Here is a 20,713-nt window from a genome sequence, read left to right on the forward strand (position 1 = left end):
TTTGCACCCTGCCCATGGTGGGTTTTGCATTATTTCACACTCTGCGTTTCCTCTCCTCGTCCTTGTTATGTTTGCCGATTTCTCTGACATCTTTTTTTGCCAGCAGGAATCCAGGCACTTATCTTCATCCCTCACTGAGGGGTTTTGGTATGTTTTTGAATATGGCAAATCAGCTCAAAAATGTGCCCAGCTAGAAAATAAACTGAGGGGTGTCCAGTCAGCACTGTGTTCCCTACCAGCTGTCACTTTTTGTTTTAGTCATGGCAGAGAAAGCAAGTGGCTGGATTGCCACGGAATTGCAAATAGCGACGAGTCAGCTTATCAGTTTCAGAACTATTTTCAACGCCAACAGGTGCAGCGGGCTGCTGTAACACCGGGACTTCATTTTTGATCTTACGCTTCTGCTTGCCTAGTCTGTTGCATTACCAGCATAGAGACTGACAGGGTTTCGTCAAAAGACATAAAGGCAAAAGACATAAAGGGTTAGCTTCACCCTTGCTGGCTCAGGGAGGTATTTGCACCTAGTGGGGTCTTGCAGGGATTGGTTCTTGGGCCTACGCTATTTATCAATGACCTGGAAGAAAACAAAATCATCAATGACAAAGTTTGCAGAGGACACAAAAATTGAGGGACTCGTAAATAATGAAGAGGACTGGTCACTGATACAGGATGCACTTAGTAAGCTGGGTGCAATCAGACAACATGTGATTCAAGACAGTCAAATGTAAAGCCATACATCTAGAAACAAAAGACTATAGGTCATACTTACAGCACGGGGGATTCTTGCCTGGGAGGCAGAATCACTGAAAAAGATTTGCGCAGGGCATGGGGGGGTATAGTGGATAAAGAGATAAACCTGTGACACTGTGTGATTTTTGGATGTATAAACAGGGGAATCTTGACTAGGGGTAGAAAGGTTATTTGTTGCAGGTGTGACCACAGCTAGAATACTGTCGCATTCTGGTGGCCACAATTCAAGGCAGTTGATAAATTGGAGAGGGTTCACAGAACAGCCCATGCAAATGAATGAAGAATTAGACAACAAGTGTTATAGGGATAGCTTCAAGCAGGGCTGTCCCTGGACAGGGAGGTGCAGGGCCCGGGGCAAATCAGCCTGTATGGCCCCCCCGCCTCCCCGACTTAACATTTTTTATACCCATGAAATCTGGTTACAGTGAACTTCCAGGGAAGCTGCTGGCCGCAGGTTAAATATTGATAGCACCCAGCTGTATAATTATAATGTTGTTATACTGCAGTTCTTTTTTATAATTATAATGAAGTTCATATAATTAAAAAAAAACCTTCACTGACCATGCTCAGTGTTGTGCCGCTTGCATTCTGAAATCCACCTTCCTGGACTTCCTTGCAGCAGACTTGCTTCCCGGGTGCATATGGGCTCGCTACCCTCAGTGAATTTTTTTAAAAATGTACTTACAGATTCACAACACTGAGAGCCATGACGCCAGGACCCTCCAGCATGGAGGAGGGGCTCTAAGATTGGTTTTCTCTGAGGGCTGGGAGGGGGAGGGGAAGCGGAAAAGCAGATGGGTGGAGGACCCGTCCTGGTGGGTGGTGGAGAGAGCAGAGTTGTGGGATCCCAGGTCCTGGTACTGCGGGGCAGGGGACCCCCCAAGGCTGGAGAGCTGAAAGGCAAGGAGGCCCGTAAGGCAGGGGGAGGGGTGATAAGGGCTAGCCCTGGCCTGGAGATTACTGGCTGGCACTCACCTGTGCTGGGGGTGAGGGGGCCCCGTGTGCTGCTGGAGTGTCCCACCGGAAAAGGGAAGGGTCCATCCAAGACAGAAGGGCAGGGGGCAGGGTCAGCCTGGCTCAGCTTTGCACTAGTGGTTGGGCGTGGGGGGGGGGCACGCTAGTACCCTGCAGTGGCAGATAACGCTGGGACCTGGCAGAGCAGAGTGGGCTGGAGTCAGGTCACTTGCTGCTGCAGTGACTGAGCTCGAGCCCAGGGGGGCTACGGGCAAGAAAAAGAAATAAACAGACTGGCCGGAGACTTCTGCTCCCTCCGCCAGGTCCACCACAACCCCCCCAGGCCACCCTGCCCTTCCCCCCTGCATCCCTCTTAAGCGTGGGGGCCCAGGGTGGTTTCCCCGGTCTGGACGGGACTGCTCTGGTCTCAAGAAACAATCTATTTAGTTTAACAAAGAGAAGGTTAAGGAGTGACTTGATTACAGTTTTTAAGTACCTACCTGGGAAACAAATATTTGATAACTGGTTCTTCAATCTGGCACAGAAAGGTGTAACACAATTCAAGGCTGGACACTGAAGCTAGACAAATTCAGTAAAGCATCCATTTTTTAACAGTAAGGGTAATTGACCATTGAAACAATTTACCAAGGGTTGTGATGGATTCTACATTACTGGCAAGTTTTAAATGAAGATTGGATTTTTTTCCTACATGCTATGCACTAGAAATTATTTCTGGGAAGCTCCATGGCCTGGGTTATTCAGGTGGTCAGACTGGCTGATCACAGTGGTCCCGTCTAGCCTTGAAATCTATGAATTTCTTCCTTAGTGAAGTAAGCCTCGGTTTTTGATCAGTACTTTAACAACCATTGTGATATCATCCATTTAGATGAGGAGTTGTCTGGTGAATATTTAACTAGAGGAACTCCTCTTCCTTTCTGTTATTGCTCCACTAAGGAAACTCAATAGTGTTCTCAGGTCTTTTTAAGATGAGCCCTTTCTTTCTCTGGAGCCGTTCCTACTTCCACTGAAGTCAGTGGCAATTTCAACGGAATCAAGAACAAACCCTATCTTTTAAAGTGATTAGCACCTTACTGGATTAGACCCTTTATGGAATGTTGTCTTTGATGGGATAACCTCTTTGTTTAATTGACCCCCCCCCCCATTTACTTCTTGTTATTCGGTATATAATATGGTCCTGGAAATGTACTAATCTCATTCTTATTGCATTCATTTGTATCTTAAAATGTGTTGTTACTGATGGCACTTACTGTGTAAAATAAACTTTATTTGCAAAAGAAAGTCCAATACAGGAGCTAGGCAGAATCAACCCATGCTTTTATTTCCATTGCATATAAAAATTTCATATGAAGGTATTGATGTACAGTACTACTCCATAGGCTGTAAGAGAGGCTAAGAAACCATTGAAAGACTAATCATTTGCAATGTTCACACAAGTTGCCAGTCTAAAGACATACCCAAAGGAAAAAACAAATTAAAACAATAACAAAAATTGTTCAGGATTTCTGTTATTATAGTGTCCCTTTTATACTGTTTAAAACAAAAGCAATCAAATTCCTTTGGGCCAGGGCTGCTAAAATCTACAGTTTGTGTCAAAAAGGAGGCTCTGTTTTTCCTTGAAAAAGAATCTCTCCTTTCACTGAACAGTCACATGTTACAAGGGCTGGGCATCAATGGAATGGAAAAGAGGTATCTATCTTACACTAGCAACTTAATTGCTATCAGGAATCCTAACTGGCCTACAGCAATTGTGGTGTTTAAGTGACAAGGGTCCAATTCTGCAAAACTAATAGTAGTGTTATTTAAAGGGTTACAGTCATCCTTTACATCCACACTATGCACATGTGTACAAAAGCCTTAGGTACATCTACAAAAGAGGAAAGCTTTGGCGGCTTGTAACACTAATATTAATGTTGGAAAGCATTCCAAGATTTCAAGTTGTCTTTTACCCTACTCTATGGATTATGGTTATACAGTGGTATACTGTACTTCCTGTACATCTAAGTAAGGAAGGAACATGAAGGACAGTTGTCAAAATAATAACGCATATGAATTCTGATTAATTCATTTTCCTATGTGCCTAAGAGCCAAATGAGTTATTACAACTGTCCCACGTGTACAGCACAGCTGTGCAGTACTGTTTCAAATGATTGTGTTAATTTCAAAAAGGGAACAGGTAATGGCTGAAGTAATCCCTGATTATAGTCTTCAAAAGTGGAAAGAAAACAATCAGGTAGACAATACAATTCCAGTTCTGTAGGTATGGAAAAGCTTGACTTTCAAATGGGGCCATGAATGAAAACAGGTTGTAGTATTGTACATACTAGCTTGTGCCAGTGACCCAACCAATTAACTACTAAAAATATTGTAGGAATGCCCAGCCCTAGCTCCACAACTACCTTTCTTTCAAATGCAGCAAAACAGAAGAAAATATTGTTCAAAGTTAAGGCACAGCCCTGGGACCAAAGACCTGCAGCTTTTTTATTTATATATCTTTATGTATTTTATAGTTTTTCTCAAATCTTCCATAAACAAGCTCTAAGGTGACATAGAATATATTACAGGAGAAAAAATGTACAAGGAGTATGTATACATAATATTCATTCTCTCACCAAGAGTTTCCAAATATAGCAACACCAACCTGTCAAGGATGATGTTATAATAAGAACTGATAATTTACAATTAACATTACAGTATGTACATTACAATAAATACATGGTTGTAAACAGAGACAAACAAGACTGTATTACAGGTAAGGTCATTTGGTGAGAAAAATGCATGGCACAAAATAAAATAAATAATGCATTTTAAAAGAATTGTCAAAGCTTTCTGTAAAATCCATTTCATTCAAGTTTTTTTAAAAACCTTTGAATGCAATTTGTTCTACCTGTATTCGCTCATAATTTTTAACAATAATGCAAAAAACCCCAATTAAAAATAACAAACACAGCATTACTGAGTACAGTAACTTGCAAGCTAAAGTGTATTCTTATAAGCAAATGCAGGTTTTTCTTTTTTTCCCATTCAGTACCCAACTCATTGCACTTTCTTATGGCAAAAATATTTCGAACATGTAAAGCCACTTGTAAATTGTATTATTTTTAAAGCAGTGTGCAATGCTAAAGCACACTTCGGCAAAGAAAATAAAAGATTGTACAGTGCATTAGATCCCTGGCTCTAAGAAATCATGTCTTTTTCTACTATTTGATTGTCCATGTGTATGGGTGTATATTTCACAATATGGTGGTATTTTCTTTAAGACTATTTGTTTTCAATTAGTGCAGATGTAAAACCCTTTCAGGTCCATATTGTTTTTTGGAATTTATATTGCTTTTTTTCATTATTAAGATTCCAGGCACTCTTGGGGATTGAAAGGATATTTATATGGGAGTGAGGGCTCAGGGGGAGATGGTGAGGGAAAGAAATGAGCTTAAAAGCTCCTATCAGCATGGCGAAATCTCTCCATTCACTTTCCCCCTTTGGTATCTTCTCAGATAAAGCCCTTTTGGGGCTAAAGGCAGATAAACCTACGACCTGGATATAGAAAAATGCAAAATGCACTAAAAGCTAAACCATTACCCAAAGTTTTTTAAATGGGTTTGTATCCTAGATCTCTGAAATTGGTATAACCCCTTCTTCATTTCCTATAAATTCACTGGTTCAACTGAACTCAAGCAAAGGAAATAAGTGCCATTTCCATTTCATCTTGTCAGAAAGTCACCTATGCCTTGTCATTCGATCAGAATTTGTGACAGAAGGAATCTATTTGTTTTCCTGGGCAACTATTTCCCAATCTCACTCATCAAAATTAGTCTTAATAAAGAGTCAACCATAGGAGATAAATTCCTTCCCACTACACATGACCTATCAGTAGAACTGCATAATGAGAAGCATGACTCTATAAAACCTCTTTTTCCTTCCAAGTTACTGAAGGCTTAGGTACTGATCAGATTTAAAAGTAGAATCCTTCCAGCGCAACTTGGACATAGAATGAGAAACATTTTCAAGTTGTGAAGTAATCTGGGGGGAAATCCAAACCTTTCCAAGCTTTACTGGTTTATTTAAAAAAAAACAAACCCTTATGATCTGGCTCTTCATGCAAGGAAAAGGAGTTCTGAAAAATATGCTAATAATCATTTTTAAAGACACACACACACACACACTTCCGAGGTGAGCATGTGCTCCAGCTAAACAGAAATTACTGCCCAAACTGCTGACACAAAATAAGCTTTAAGGGAGACAAAATAGGAAAGATTCTACTCTTTTGCCACAGCAAACAGGTTGTTCTTGTTTAGTGATCGCCAGTTCTCAGCCTCAGAGTGACATTCTAAAGGAACTAATTTTATTAAGCAAAGAGAAAAGTGTTATGTTTATATAAAGATGGTTCATCACTTTTTCATACTGGGCCCACTCCTGCAAATCCTGACTTGAGTGGTCCCATTGGTTTCAGTGAGACCATCTGTGGGAGTAAGGGAGGGGCTGCAGGGTCAGCTCCACTAGGAGGACAAAAGCACAATGCAGACGTCTGTTGTTTGTCTGAAAAAATTATAATAAAAACAAACATAAAAGGAATTCCATCCCACTGAAAGGGTTTCCTGCAACACACACAAAAATATTTCAAGGAAGTCATTGGTATATAAAACAATGGATTTTTACAGCTCAGATCAAGGCTATAAAAATCTAACGTGCAAAACTAAAATAAAATAAAATGTATAACTAGATAACTAGAAGTATTATCCAGTGTTGCACAGATTTGTACTGAAAACTTGCAAGTTACTCTTTGGAAAAAATAACCAGTGGCAGATGAAGTTCTGAAGGTGTTTTTTTCTTTAAATATAATACCTCAATACATTTAATAATAAAAGTAAGCTCTACAAAAGATCTCTGTTTTACATATAATACAAAATGCAGAGGTCAGTGTAACCCACTTGGCCACACTTTCTTTATTTTTTTTTCAGTCATGTATTAGGAAGACTTGAAATTAGAAAATTATGCAATTTCCACAGCTCATCTTCCTACAGGTAACAGATTCATGTTGTGTCCCATTATTCATGTGCATTTGTTTTCCATTAGGAACCTCAGTTCATTCTCTGGCTGTTTTCTTAAAACTCTGATGATGAACGTTACTCAATGCCTTGCTTGTAAAATAAAAACAAAACAAAACAGAACACCCAATGCACACCAGCCTTTTGCTGGTAGGCTATATTCCTCTGAAACCACTTTAGAGACCTGATTTCTTTAATCAAATCTGCCAAATGGAGATCTTATTAAGATGCTGTTCATGGATGTTTTCCCCTTTGCTCTCTGATGCCATGGAGGTGAAATTGTGGTTACAATATTCCTGAGTGCCAAACTGAGTAATTAAGGTCAGTTTTGATCAACAAACGTCCTGGCAGGTGACAGTGAGGTGTGACCGTGGTTGTGGCATGTGACGTGCACTTTGGAAACCATTTTCTAATTAAAAAAAAAAAGAGAGAGAGAGACAAAGAGACAGAGAGAAAGAAACTGAGTCTTCACACTGTTACGTGTCAGGAGAATGATCTTCCTCTAGCACGCAAGGTTCTGTGTGGCTCTCCTCCCCTTCTACTTCTTCGCCTACTTGCTCGTCAAGGGGAATTTCAGTGGATTCTGAGTCCTGGGTGCAAAGAGTCTTGGAGTCACTGAAGCTGGTGTCTTCTTCCACTTGACTTCCACTGTCCTTTTCAGTGTCTGATTCACCATCTTCCTCCAGTGTTAGTTCAAACTGGAATTTTTCAGTCTGGCCCTGCCGACCCTCTTCCTGGTCATCCGGTGCAGGAGAAGGGCTCTGAGGGATTGTGCTCTGGTACCATTCTCGATTGTCCTCCAGGGTGTCCAAGATATCCTGGGCATCAGGGTGAACAAGATCTGCCCAGGTCTCCCAAAGAGGATGAACAATGTAGTCTATAAACCCCACCTGTTCCAAGTAATGTCACAATACAAAATTAGGATGAGTACCTTATTCCCAAGAAAAAATGCACATATAGGTTATAAAACAAAATAGAAATTCTTGATGACAGCACAGAGGATCCTGATGTTCATTCCTTCCCAGACGAACCGAGTACTATGTCTGAGCACACTATTGTCAGAAACAGGCATGCTGGATACCCTATCTTTAAGAAGGCTGAAAAGAAGCCGTGTTATTCTATGTGGAAAATGGGCTTTTATAGCATTCTCAACAGATTACAGTGCTCAAGGCTGAATCCTTAGCTTTTTATCTCGTATTAATGGGAGATGGATATTGGAAAGGGTTTATTTTTAAACCTAATTCCCCAACAACTCATTCTTATCTCTTGAGCTGAACTGCTATTTTACATATGATTGTGCTATTAAAGGGAAGCTTAATGAAAAGATGTAATGTATTCCTCCTTATAGCACATCCTACGTGACAGAACAATGCCATAATGGAGCTCTTTGGCCCAAACACAGCTATTTTTAATGGTAGGAAATCTCAACTCCTCTTAAAAGCTGTATTAATTAAAAGGGGAAAAAAATCCAACAACATACATCCAGAAACCCATGCAAATAAAACAAATCAAGTGGCTAAGATCCAAGTTTATCTATTAGAATGTATTGGCATGTTATCTCATTAATTATTCAAATAGATTACCTGTGATTTCTCTACAGATGCATTGTGCTTATCACACATGGGACTTATCTCCATGCCCCTCTCTCTTTCCCGGTCTCCTTGACGAAAGAACTCTTCCATTATTCTGTCGGTCCACTGGCGGTAGAGCTGGAGTGGCTTGGTTGGATTGCTTAGATCTGCACAGTGTACCATATTCTGTAAAACCTAAAATGGACAAACATATATTATCTACTGAGCACCTCCTGCGTTATTAACACTAGAGACGAAAGGCTCTTTATTCCATTTACACATTTGGTGGCTGCGAAACAGAATCTTGAAAATACAGGTAGCACAGCATTTATTCTGTACAGCAAAAGCTGGATGTGCCTATGTGTGTTTTTCACACTTGCATTAATAGCCAAAAATTATCTCACTTCTACAGCTTCTGTCTATATTAAGAGGTAGAAAATGTTTAAGTGCAAGACTGCTCAGGTTCAAAGATGCTTAGAAGTTAGGTCATAGCAAATTAAACCCAGAAAAAGTATTTTCCTTCCTCAAAGCTCAACCAAAGAACTGGTCAATGCCCAACAGAATGTGATACTGAAGTCAAATATGGCACTTGTGGCTAATGGACACATTTGAAAGGACAGGGAGAGCGTAATGAGGTGAGAATGGGGACAGAATTAAATGAGACGAACACCCACGTAGGACTGGGGAGACAAACCTAGTAAATGTAGGCTAGTGACTATTTTTCAGCATGGATGATCTTACCTGAATTCTGTCTGAATAATTATCAAGAAGTAGAACTCCAGAACTAGTCACTTTCTTGGTTTCAACCATAGTTTTCAAATCAGCCAACAGATTCATATGTTTAGACATGTCTGTTGCAAGTACCTTGAAGGTGAAGTCAAAGTATTAGTAACTAAAATAATTGAATGAGTTTTTTTCAATATTTGAATATGACAGCCCCCAAATCACAGAGAGATACAGGTTTATGTTGTTGTTTTTTTGGCGGAAGGTATGGGGGGAAACCATGATCTACACATATGACTATATACATTTTTTTCCTAACTAGGGTTCCCCGTGCTGTAAAGGCTATTGGTTGTGCCAGCCTTTAGTTTTAACTCAAAAGAACTCCAACATACATGCTTTATACATAATGCAATTTTCACTGCATTGCCTGCATTATGTGCCTGAGTGTATCTAATGTACCAGAAAACTACCTAAGGTTTGTTTTGTTAATTCAATCTGAATGAATTAGAAGTGGGAAATTCAAGCTGAAACTCACAATGTCAATAACCATTTTCCTCAGTGATTGTCTTTGTTTTTTGGTCAGATTCTGGAAAATGTCACAATTCTCTTCCTGTAGCAACTTGAAACCCACAGCTAAATGATGGTTCTCCAATACCGATGAGTCATTGTACATCAAGGCAAGTTCAGAGTCTGCAAGACAGTCATGAGGCAGAATGTTAACAAAGCTTGTGTTTCTCCCCAGGTTATTTTTTGATTTTTCAGATTCCCAAGACAGCTTCCTTGGGACATATTCCTCTAATATTTAGAACAGTCCTTCTCTTCATCGCTGCAGGTCAAACTAACCCCTTCCTAGATTTACCATTTGGAATCTAAGGAGATGGTAACATAGAAAAGTGAGTTCATAATGTTTGTAACAGGATTTAGAGATACACTTTTGTTCCTTCTATCTTTTAACTATCTGTATTGGCTTACACAGGAAACGAGTATTGTTTCCTGTGTAAACCAAGTAACTCAGAGACTATAGGAACTGATGAAGTAAACCTAAAACCCCAGAAAACCCTAACAAACTGAGGCAAAGGAGTATGGGGAACAAGCATAAAGAATCAGATCAGTACTTTCAGAACCCCACCCACATGTGCACCAAATCAGATGGAAAATATGGCACACACACCTTATAGCACAATATTATTCAAGTTAAATTGCATCTGCCTATAACTCAGAGCCAGGAAAACAAAGCTAAGGATTTGCCCTGGTTTAGGCATGTAGCAAACAGCTTGATTTTCAATTTATGCACTTCAACAATCTCAGGCACTCTGAGGAGTAAAGGGGTCATTAGTATATGAAAACAGCATGTTTTGGGAGGAGGGTGACAGGATAATACCAGTAGTGTTTCTCAATATTCTATTGGAGAGCCATATGGTTTGAAAGCCCTAAGCAGTGACCTGGCCCAATGACTGAATTGCATGCAACGCACTAATAGTGACAGAATGTTGCCTTTTCAAATGTGAGTATTCTTAATGCAGTCTCTATTGCAGTGAAAATAAAGGGGCTCATGTACCCTCTTAGCAACATCCTGGAACAACTTGTACTTAGATATATGCAAAAGTCTGCATGCATCTACTTAGGCCGACTAACCAGCCAACTTTGAAAATGAAGAGCATATTTTATTCCATTTACGCAGGAACACAGCTAGATTTTATACACACAACCAGATTTTATACATGCCTTTGAGTATATGGCCTATAACGATTGCATTATTGAAAAAGAATACTTTGTATGCAATCACACTTGTCATTTATTGACATTAATTTCTGTTTATTAGTTTCTGTATCCTAAATCTAGCTGTGCATCAGTCTATTCTACTCTTTGTCCTCGTTATCTTCTTTTATAGACACGGTAGTCTAAAATTCCTTCAGCTCACTGGGGTTGCACATGAAGGCTCTTGTGTTCAGATTTCAGGAGCCTCATTACGTATTCTCCTGCTGTCTCACTCTGCTGTACCGAACACGTGAATCTTGTGATTCAGGAAATCCTTCCTCTACCTTGAAGGCAGAAAAGCCATAATAGCAGAGAAGAAAAAGACCTTGTTTGTCAACCAACAGCCCTTTCATCTTTCACAGAAAATTCTGTAAGCATGTTTATTTGCTATTTTTCCAAGAAGGAAAGTGGAAAATTGTAGGAAAAACAGTCTTTCTGGAGGCCAAGGCCGAAAGGAGTGCTCAACACTACTGTTACTCAGAAAGGCTGGCCCTGTGGGTGGTTTGATTTTGTTAATATTTGTAATTGCTGTGGAAGAAGGAAAAGTACCCACATGTTATTCAATATAACAATCTTGTTAGCAGCTCCTGGTATGTTTGTGAGAAAAGACTGAAGAAAACTGTATGGCTTTATATAGTTGCTCTCCCTCAGGGGTTATGATTGAGGGGGAGCCCCTTAATTCCCCCAGGTCCAAGGGACCTTTGCCAAAGAGGCTGGCCATGGGGTGCAGAGAGTCTGTGTCTCCTCTCAGTGCCCTAGCCACATCCCTCCTGGTCAGTGGGAGACCTCTTGGGTCCCATAAATCAGTATATACACTCTTAGATGAACTGTCTTCTGTTTGGGGGAGTGTCTTTGTCCCCGGGGATGGTGATGCATTTTCTACTGTTTTTCTCTAACCCTTTTAAAGTTTGAGTCCCCACTGAATTTAATACTTGTGAAAAGAGCTCTAGTGAGAGCCTTTCTGGAGACTGGCATTCTCTGTTTATCCACAGAGTGAATAAAACACATGTAGTGACAGTACAGACTTCTATACGGTGCCATGGCAATGCACCTCCAACCTAACTGGCAGGGAACACTATCCTGGGGGGGAGACAGTGTTGTGCAGTCTTCATTGCCCTGAAATCCTTGGCCTCTCTTTAGCCTGCCAACAAGAGTGCCAGTTAGTGCCAAATGTAATGTGAAAGCTTCTCCAGCAGTAACTGGGCTAAAGTGATTGCCTCATTTCTTATAAGTCACTGAATAACTATATGAATAGTTGGGCTGGATTTGAACTGTTTATCCAGAAGTGAAGAGCTTTATATACCACTACTAGTCCCTTGAGTTGGCCAGTCACCCAATGGTAATCTCACAAAAATTCAGCAATCTCCCCAGAAACGAATAAAAATAATTCCCAGATTCAAATGCTTTTACTTAAATTAAAACTAATGCTTCTCATTCTATAGCAGTTCCATTCCCTCAAAATATTATGTTATCATTAAGTGTACCCAGGAAATGGTTTATTTACATCTTGGCATATTAAGTGCTATTTTGTGCACTAAACCTGGTTCAGTCTGTTCCTATGTTGAGCTGTTGAAGTGCACTTGCCATCAATATAGCTTTGAAACTTCTGTGACATCCCCAATCCTCCTCCTTGTGGATGAGTCACCAATTTGCATTTCACTGTAGGGTAGCCCGTAGGCCATTAAAGCACATAAAAATAAATTCAAATAATGTTCAGGGTCTTATTTGAACCTATAGCAGCAAAAAAGTCAAAGCTGGATCACTCTCCCTCAGACTGCTGGGTCATGGCATTGTAGCACTAGTGCAACAGAGTGCGTCAATGCAGAAATTACCTACAGTATCTACTAACATGTATGTAGATGGGTTAAAGATGCACCCACAGTCATGATTCCATTTTCTTGATTTTTCCTCCTTGCTTTCTCAGACCCTCAATATAATTTCAACCTTGATATTTCTGGTGAGCTACTGTAAAAGGAAATTCAGTTGGGATGGCAAAAGCAATAATAGTGTATAAAGTAACTTAACATTGATCCAGACTGTGCTACCTTTTTTTTATGCATGTTGTATAATATCTTACTCCACAAATAGTCCCATTCAAATCAATGGGGTTACACATGGAGTTAGGTTCTATTCAATAGAGGTATCACAATCTAGCCCTTAGAAAAATAAAAGTCATGCTCATATTTGGTAGAAAACTCGTGATGCTGCAGCACAGACCAGAGCAGTGCAGAACATGTCACTGGTACACTGGACTTCACATTCAGAGGTGGTGTTAGGCTGTTCCACGTCTCCATGCTTCTTTGTTCATATAGGGGGCTATCACTACAGGCTGTGGAGCATCAGAAATAGGGAGAGGAGAGGTTTTACCACAGCCTAAGAGACTTTGCAGGCAGGAGGCAGCCATGTATGCCATAAGGATGCAGCAGCTAGGAAATTATCACAGGTATGTACAGAAAGGAATGGGCACGGCACATGCTATTTTGCAAAGAGCCCCACAAACCTAGGGCTGACCCTACTCATATTAATTGTTTTCTTTCTTTTTTCCATTAATCTTCTATTCTGCTTTTACCCATTTTTTTCCTTACTGAATGGAAACCTTACAAAACTTCCACTTTATTTCAGGAGAAGACCCATTCTGCCCCTAGTGGGTGACAGTGCTAGAGTTCATCCACCTAGTAACTCCTGCCCCCTTTGAGTATTTAGTGCAATGGGCAGATTAGGGTTAAATTCCTTGCAAAATGACTGTCAGATTAAAATACAAACACTTGTGTATATTCTAAGAGAAGGGTATGAAGCGGAAAAGCTTGTGCTTCTCATTTTCTATGCACATATCTTACAGGATACCAACTGTAGAAACTGTAAGTATTAAAAACAAACAAACAAACCAACCCACACTTACTTGTGTTGATAAGAAATTGGTTTGAAACCCCAGGGTGGTCAACATCATGTATTGCACTGGCAAAAATTGCTGCAAGAATCTCCAGATCCGTGAACACTGCCTGAACCATACAACAGAAACAACAATTACTGAACAAGGAAACTGCCTTTTCAGTAAAAGGACAGTGCATTGATTTTTTCTCCTTCAAAATTCATATTTCAAAAAAATAAAACAAAACAAAAACATCTTTCAACACAGTTTAAATATAACAGGAACTTCAAAATGTTATTTAAATATGATCCTCACAAAGTTTTGGAAAATAGTTCATTACATATACAAGACATTTCATATTTGGGTATCGACATGCACTTGCATAAAAGTGTCTGTTTTTTAGAGGTCCTGAGCACTGAAAGTACCACTGAATTCAATGGAATGAAAAATCGTGGGTTTTTCAGCATCTCTCCATAAATAAGGTCATTTGTATTTAGATCACTAAATATAGAGAGGTGCCTAAATCTTACCACCTACCCAAGTCTGAAAATTTTGGCCTAACTAATCATTATACACTACGGTGTTACCCCAAGTAGTATATTTATGTTGCATTAAGCATGCTTATATTACATTATCAACATATAATATGTACTGGTTACGTTAAAAAGGAGCATGCCTCCTAAATGATATTAAGAGAGAATGGATATGATTTATTATAACTGTAAACTGCAAGGTATACATTCTACAATGTACTGATTCTCCTTTTAGAAGCCATTATGAAAATAAACCCATCAACAACAGCATGCAGGGGGATATGAGTATTTTACTAGCTCAAGCACTGTGCTGGAAAACAAGACTCTGAAGGATAACTGACGGGACAGATTAAGTAACGCTACTGACAATCAATGTGGCTGCCCACTGAAGCGAGTGGTAATGCAGCTCCATTTATGAAAAGAAGCTGAACCTCCTCCCTGCCATGAGGGAAATCTTCTACAAGAGGACTGCTTCTTTTAGGAGCAAAGAGACCTCCCAGATATCCCTAGAGCTCTCCCAATTCATTCACTTCAAGGAGAAGGCGAGGGAGGGAGGGAGGGAGGAGGCATTCAGCACCTTCCAGTATTGGAATCTCTGTGAGCCAGACGGCAAAAATGGAAACCTGGTCAAGGTCAAATCCTTTTGAGTTTCAAAGTAAGATGTAAGTTAAGCTTAATCACAGTTTTATAATAAAAGAGGAGAGAGATTCCAATGTTTCTCTAGCTTCCTTTCCCCTCAGAGACTTAAGCTTTCTTTTAAACAGCTCATATAAAGAGGATTCATTTTTAAAAAGCCTGGATTTCAAGGTTTTTTTTAACAAAGTAAGACAACCCATTAAGGATCTAATATGGGTTTAACACTGCCTGAGTATTGAATGTTACATTGAAGTAAATGTTAGAGAAATTCAGTTCAGAGAAGCAGAAAAATATAAATGTAACCTTCTGCACAGAAAATGTATCAGTGAAAAAAACAACACTGTACTATATTACTTAGGGAACCACATCCTGTCACCATGTTTCCTGTATAATTCCCATTGCTTTCAATGAGAACGCCACATGGGAAATGACAGGACATGACCTGTAGTTAAAAGCAGATGGTGAAAACAGGTTACCAAAAGAATGTGGTTGATTTAGCACTAGCCAAGTAAATAAACTTGGGTCCTCACTAAATTTCTTTAGAAGAGAAAGTCTCATGAAACTATATATATATATAACTTACAGACCCTAGGATAATTTACATTTAGCTTAGAAGAGTTTTTGATATTTCGCATGCATATATGTTTCTCTCTCCCCTCTTCCATGGATGTGTGGATTTACCTCCAAAGCTGGGGTTGATAGCAGCACGTGAGTAGACTGAACGACATCTGCAGCATGTATGTTGTTGTGATATGCCACATCTGCATGGTAATGGTCTTCTAGGGTCATCAAGTAAGTTATTAAAGTGTCTGCTGGAATTTTAAATGTTTTTAACAAATCCCGTTCCTGGAGGAAGGAAGAGGAAAACAATTAAGTTTATAAGAAACATAACGATTGATGAATAAAGAGCACTAGTGCAGCTTCCATCTCGCCCACCTGGAAAATGGTATGCATGATGACTGTCAGAGGTCTGTTTCCAGATAGTTCTGCTATTTTGAAAACATGCAGGCCCCATTTGTTCACATCTTCTAGTTCCTAGAATGAAATTAAGCAACAGAAACTCTTAAATCAAATACTTAATTTTCCAATCATTTTTGTTTGAAATAGCTACAATATCAGAGTCATGAAGATTCAAGCTAACAAACTGGTTGAACCACTGTGAAAATAATATACTAAACCTTCTGATAGTGCTCAAATTAAAGTTTGCCTTTTATTTTGCTGATGATTTATGCATAAGGACCTTATTAATACACATACAATGCTTGTTTATTTTACATTATGTTCTCCTCAGGCAGAAAAAATTCCCACTGCTCTCCTGTTGGAACAGAAGTTTACTATACACTCACTTCGTTTTTTCAGAGTTCCTGATTTATACTTGCCTAAGTGAGATCAGAAACTGGCATTAGCCCTTTAAATCAAAGGCTGTGGAAAGAGTATGGAAAAACACACTAAAGTCTGTTTGACAACCTCAAAACTTCATTAAATTGCATGGTAAGTTTCTAAGATCTTGGTAGAGAACAGGTTAAATCTTCCTTACCTTGGCAAGGACATCTTCTTGTTCGGTTTTAACTCCGAATTTGGGGATACTGGAATTAGTTAAACTAGAGCTGTGCATCAGTTTTTTCACTCCACTGATCTGAGACATAGGCCTCTTCTTTTTCTCTTTCTCTTTCTGTGTTGGAGAAGGGATTTCCACTTCATGTTGTTTGTCTTTGAAGAAAGGGGAGAAAAAAATAACTTTGAAGGGCATTTTCCATACTTATAAAAATTATATATTTTTTGTCGATCTTAGTGGTTAAGATTGATTTTGTGTACACTATAACCCTTCCATTATCATTCTGTCTTTTTTAAGCTAAATGTGGAGACTAATAATTATTCGAAATTAAAAACAACAACAACTGAACAAAGAAACTTTGTTCAACTGTATGAAGCACTGCACTATTCCAAAGGTTGTTTCATTATTTCTGAATAGACTTTGAGTGTAGTTTGTGGCTGCATCATCCCCCCTCGCCCAACAATGTATAGGGAGGTAATCCTTTCCACAAAAAGAAAGTAGTAGACCTGGCCAGAAACTCAAATCGTCGTTCCATGGGACCTTCCAAAATAATAATAATAAAAAGTTCAGAATCAGAATGAAAAAATGAATTTAGGTATTTCCTGTAGAATGCGAATTCCAAAATTTCGTTTCAAACTTCTGGAAACAGCAGGCAGGGAGTCAGGGCTCCCAGGGTTTCCGAACTGCCAGAGTCTGAAAGTCCTGGTAGCTCCCACAGTCCTGGTAGCTCCCACTCCGAGGCAGCCTTTGTGGCAAGCTTCCCCAGAGCCAGGGATTCTGGAAAGGCGGTTGCAAGCACTAGCAGGCTGCCAAGGGGCTGGAAGGCGAGCTGGCAGGAAACCAAGCAGGCAGAACCAACCAAAATCTGCCTGGTTTCTGTTATGAATTTCATTATAATCAATGTGTTCTCAAAGAACGTTTCTGCAGGAATACAACATTTAAACAAACTGGCATTTTCTGACAGAAAAAAATACTCTATTCCAGAAAATTTCTGACCAGCTCTAGAAGTTATATAACATAAATACAACAAATAGCTTGAGCAGATTATGGCAAGAAGAGTATTGATAGATTTTACCCTTAAATACTGGCTTCAGGCTAAAACATTACCATCTCTCATGCGCATATGCACAGCCCAAGGAAATTACAATATTTTTCAAGCCCTTGTCAAAATACTGCTTGTTTTTTCTTTGGTTCACACTTTTAGTTTTGGAAATGTCTGTTGTCTGAAGTGTGATATTCTGAAGGGTGACTTTGTAAAAATAACATTGTGAGGTATCATATGTCTTCTGTTTCTAACTTTGGGACATTACTTACTTAACTTATGATGCAATAGATTTCATTTCTTAAAGAATTGCCACACCTGGAAGTTCAAACTGGGATCTGAAAATCAAGCTGTTCTTTCTGGTGCTTACATCATTACCAGTAATAAAGATATCTGTAATCAGGACTTAACTTGCAAGTTTGCTCATGGCCTGTGAAGTACAAACGAGTGTAGTTTGTTGTTCTCCGATGAATTAGCTCTATCGTGTTAACCAAAGTGCAAACTGTTTTTGTCAGATATGCACATGTGACTTGAAGATGCAAAGGAAGGAGATGTGTTAAATAAGAAGGTACCATTTTTACAGAGTCACTTTTCTGACAAGGACCACACTGCAAATGTGCAGAAACACTTCCAACAGGAAAGCTCAAAGATCCAGAAACATAGGGCCTGCTTCTCATTTACAGATGGCTACTTTATGTTGCTCTGGCAGTGTAAAGGGGGTTTAAAGTTAGGGTAAATTACACTTAGATACACTTTAAGGCCCCCTTTACACTTCCAGACTAGTGAAAAGTGACCTTCATGTAAATGAGAATGAGCCCCAAAGGGTACACTGCAATAAAAGACCTGCGGCACGGCTGCAGCTGTCCCAGGTCGGCTTACTCAGGCTCACAGGACGTGGGCTGCGGGGCTGTAAAACTGCAGTGGAGATGTTTGGGCTTGATCTGGAGCCTGGGTTCTGAGACTCTGCAAGGGGGTGGGTCTCACAGCCCAGGCTCCAGCCAAGCCCAAACATCTACACTGCTATTGTTAGCCCCGCAGCTCGAGACCTGAGAGCCCAACTCAGCTGACCCTGACTCTGAGACTCAGTACCATGGGATTTTTATTGCAATGTAGACATACCCTTTGAGTCTGGATTTCATTGCATGCAATTCATTTGGGACAGGTTCTTCTGAACTGTTTTTATCTTGTTTCAAGCAGATGGAAAGCAACAAAGTCTGGAAGAGTTAAATATTACATGTATTGTTTCCCCGTATGTAAAAATTTAATTAAGTAGTCTCTGAGCTTCCTCCCCCACATTTAAAAAAGCCCTTTTTTTTGTGCTATGAAACAATGGAATATTATTGAATGTTAAAGGTTCTGAAGTTAGCCTAAGTGATCTGGGATGGCTTGCAATGGAGAGAAAAAAGTGGTTTTGCCCTTTTTGCTTCTTTATGATATATAACAGGAGGCATAAAAATATGTTTAAAAGCATTTTTCTTTTTTTCTAACCTTAGAAATAAGAGGGATAGCAAGTCCCGATCTTTCCTGTTTTTGATGGAGGATTGGTGAACTGAAGAATATGCCCTTTCACCCCTCAGCTGAAGAGACAGGGTGTGTGCATGTGAAATCTATTGCAATAGAGGGCTTTTCTCCTAATTTTTAAACAAAACAAATAACCCGCTCAAAAACCAAAACCAAATGAACAAAAAACAACTAAGCAAAGAGTTTTAAAAGTTTGATAAAAAAAGTCTCCTTCTCAATTTCTCAAGCTTATCTTTTGTGATGTAATACCACTATGTGTTCTCCAATCCTTCAAGGAAAATCAAGGACTGATACTTCTAACAATACTTCTAACAATACAATACTGGTACTTCTAAAAATAATCAGGGAAAATCATTAAAAATACACTTCTAAACAAGCCAACCAACCTTTTGACCTTCTATATGTTTACATATATATCTTACAAAAAAAAAAAGTACAAACATCTTTTCCCCTCCTGCCCTGGTCACCTTTAATGGAAACACTGAAACTGCCCAGGCAATGCAGTGGCATTCTGGATTACTGTGTTTGCTTCTTCAGTTTTTATTGTCTACTTTTCAGGAGTTTGCAACTACTGGAAAATGCAGAGAATTCTGAACAGATCACAGCAAAGATGAGAATGTAAAAATGTCACCTAGTTTTTAGCCTGAAGCATAATTCTCTCTTCCCACCCCACTCTCTGACCAATTAGAAAAGCAGGGTAGGAGGAGAGTTCTTGACCGGTGCAAAGAGACAACAGCTGAAGAGCAGTGACTCGTGTGCATACCTTGATGTTTATGGTTTCGGTCATATGCACAAAGTTTAGATCCATCAACGGAGAGGATTATAAACTGAGTTGTCAGATTAGCTCAAGTGAAAGGAAGTGTCTCTGTCTGAAAGATTTGAGATCTGCCATGGAATTCCATGGGATTTCCTCATGTTTTGTTAAATATGGGCAGCTAATGCTATGAGTGCTGAACACCTTTTGTATGTTTAAAATAACATAATTTACCATATTGATATGGTTTTTATAGCAAATTATTTTATACTGGTTGCTAGGTTCTATTACATTATCTGACTAGAAGAGCACTGGTTAATCACACTGTTTATGTATGAATATACTCTGTAGGAATCTTGATTCTCTACCAAGAGGAAAAAAAAAATATATATATATATATATGTTGTAATTATTAATAATTGCATTCAAGGCATGTGTCGCTGATTAGGAGTGAAGTGCCTATATTTCAAAGCAAAACAGGAAAACCCTATTTTTCTCACTAAAGGTTCCTAGCTTTCAAATGTTAGTAGGTCTTTAAATGCTCAGCAGATGGGGAAAAATGCAGAATTTGGTTAACAAGACATAAATTCATTTAAATTTTCTGTAAGAACATTTTCCTTCCACACATCGTTGTTCTGAATCTATATATTTATATGCATGTTCTAATTATACTCTACTTAAGGAGAGTTCTGTAACTGAGGTAACCGTGTTGCAACCTCTTACATTTGCATTTCCTTTATTTATTAATATATTGTTTTTTATTTGCATGCCAGCCACAGAAAGACAATATTCATTCTCAGTAGATTCTAAGTGTTTGTCTCTCCAGAGTTTATTCTGCTTGAGAGATGCAGGTCACATGTGAAAGGCTGACAGCTGCATTTTCTTATTCCTGTCAAAATGAGTCTTAATTTTTCAAGTGAAAACATGCAAAGATGCTGATAGCTCAGCCTTTTCAGTCAGAGGATGTGAGAGGCACCTTCTAAG

At 39.3% G+C, this 20,713-nt stretch overlaps 1 protein-coding gene across 8 annotated transcripts in view; it reads right to left on the reverse strand.

Moving 5' to 3' along the window:
• Positions 1 to 3,018: 3,018 nt before the first annotated feature.
• Positions 3,019 to 20,713, reverse strand: part of PDE4D (phosphodiesterase 4D) — a 749,511-nt gene continuing 731,816 nt past the window's right edge. For all 8 annotated transcript variants that reach the window (XM_048851539.2, XM_048851540.2, XM_048851542.2 and 5 more), the window contains 8 exons: positions 16,395 to 16,567; positions 15,794 to 15,892; positions 15,539 to 15,703; positions 13,719 to 13,818; positions 9,597 to 9,751; positions 9,080 to 9,202; positions 8,351 to 8,533; positions 3,019 to 7,657 (listed from right to left, as the gene is read on the reverse strand). In XM_048851539.2, the coding sequence (XP_048707496.1) occupies positions 7,244 to 7,657; positions 8,351 to 8,533; positions 9,080 to 9,202; positions 9,597 to 9,751; positions 13,719 to 13,818; positions 15,539 to 15,703; positions 15,794 to 15,892; positions 16,395 to 16,567 (1,412 nt within the window). In that variant the 3' untranslated portion in view covers positions 3,019 to 7,243. The remainder of the gene's footprint in view (positions 7,658 to 8,350; positions 8,534 to 9,079; positions 9,203 to 9,596; positions 9,752 to 13,718; positions 13,819 to 15,538; positions 15,704 to 15,793; positions 15,893 to 16,394; positions 16,568 to 20,713) is intronic.

Source organism: Caretta caretta, chromosome 5, assembly GCF_965140235.1.
Source record: "Caretta caretta isolate rCarCar2 chromosome 5, rCarCar1.hap1, whole genome shotgun sequence".
Lineage (NCBI taxonomy): Eukaryota > Metazoa > Chordata > Testudines > Cheloniidae > Caretta > Caretta caretta.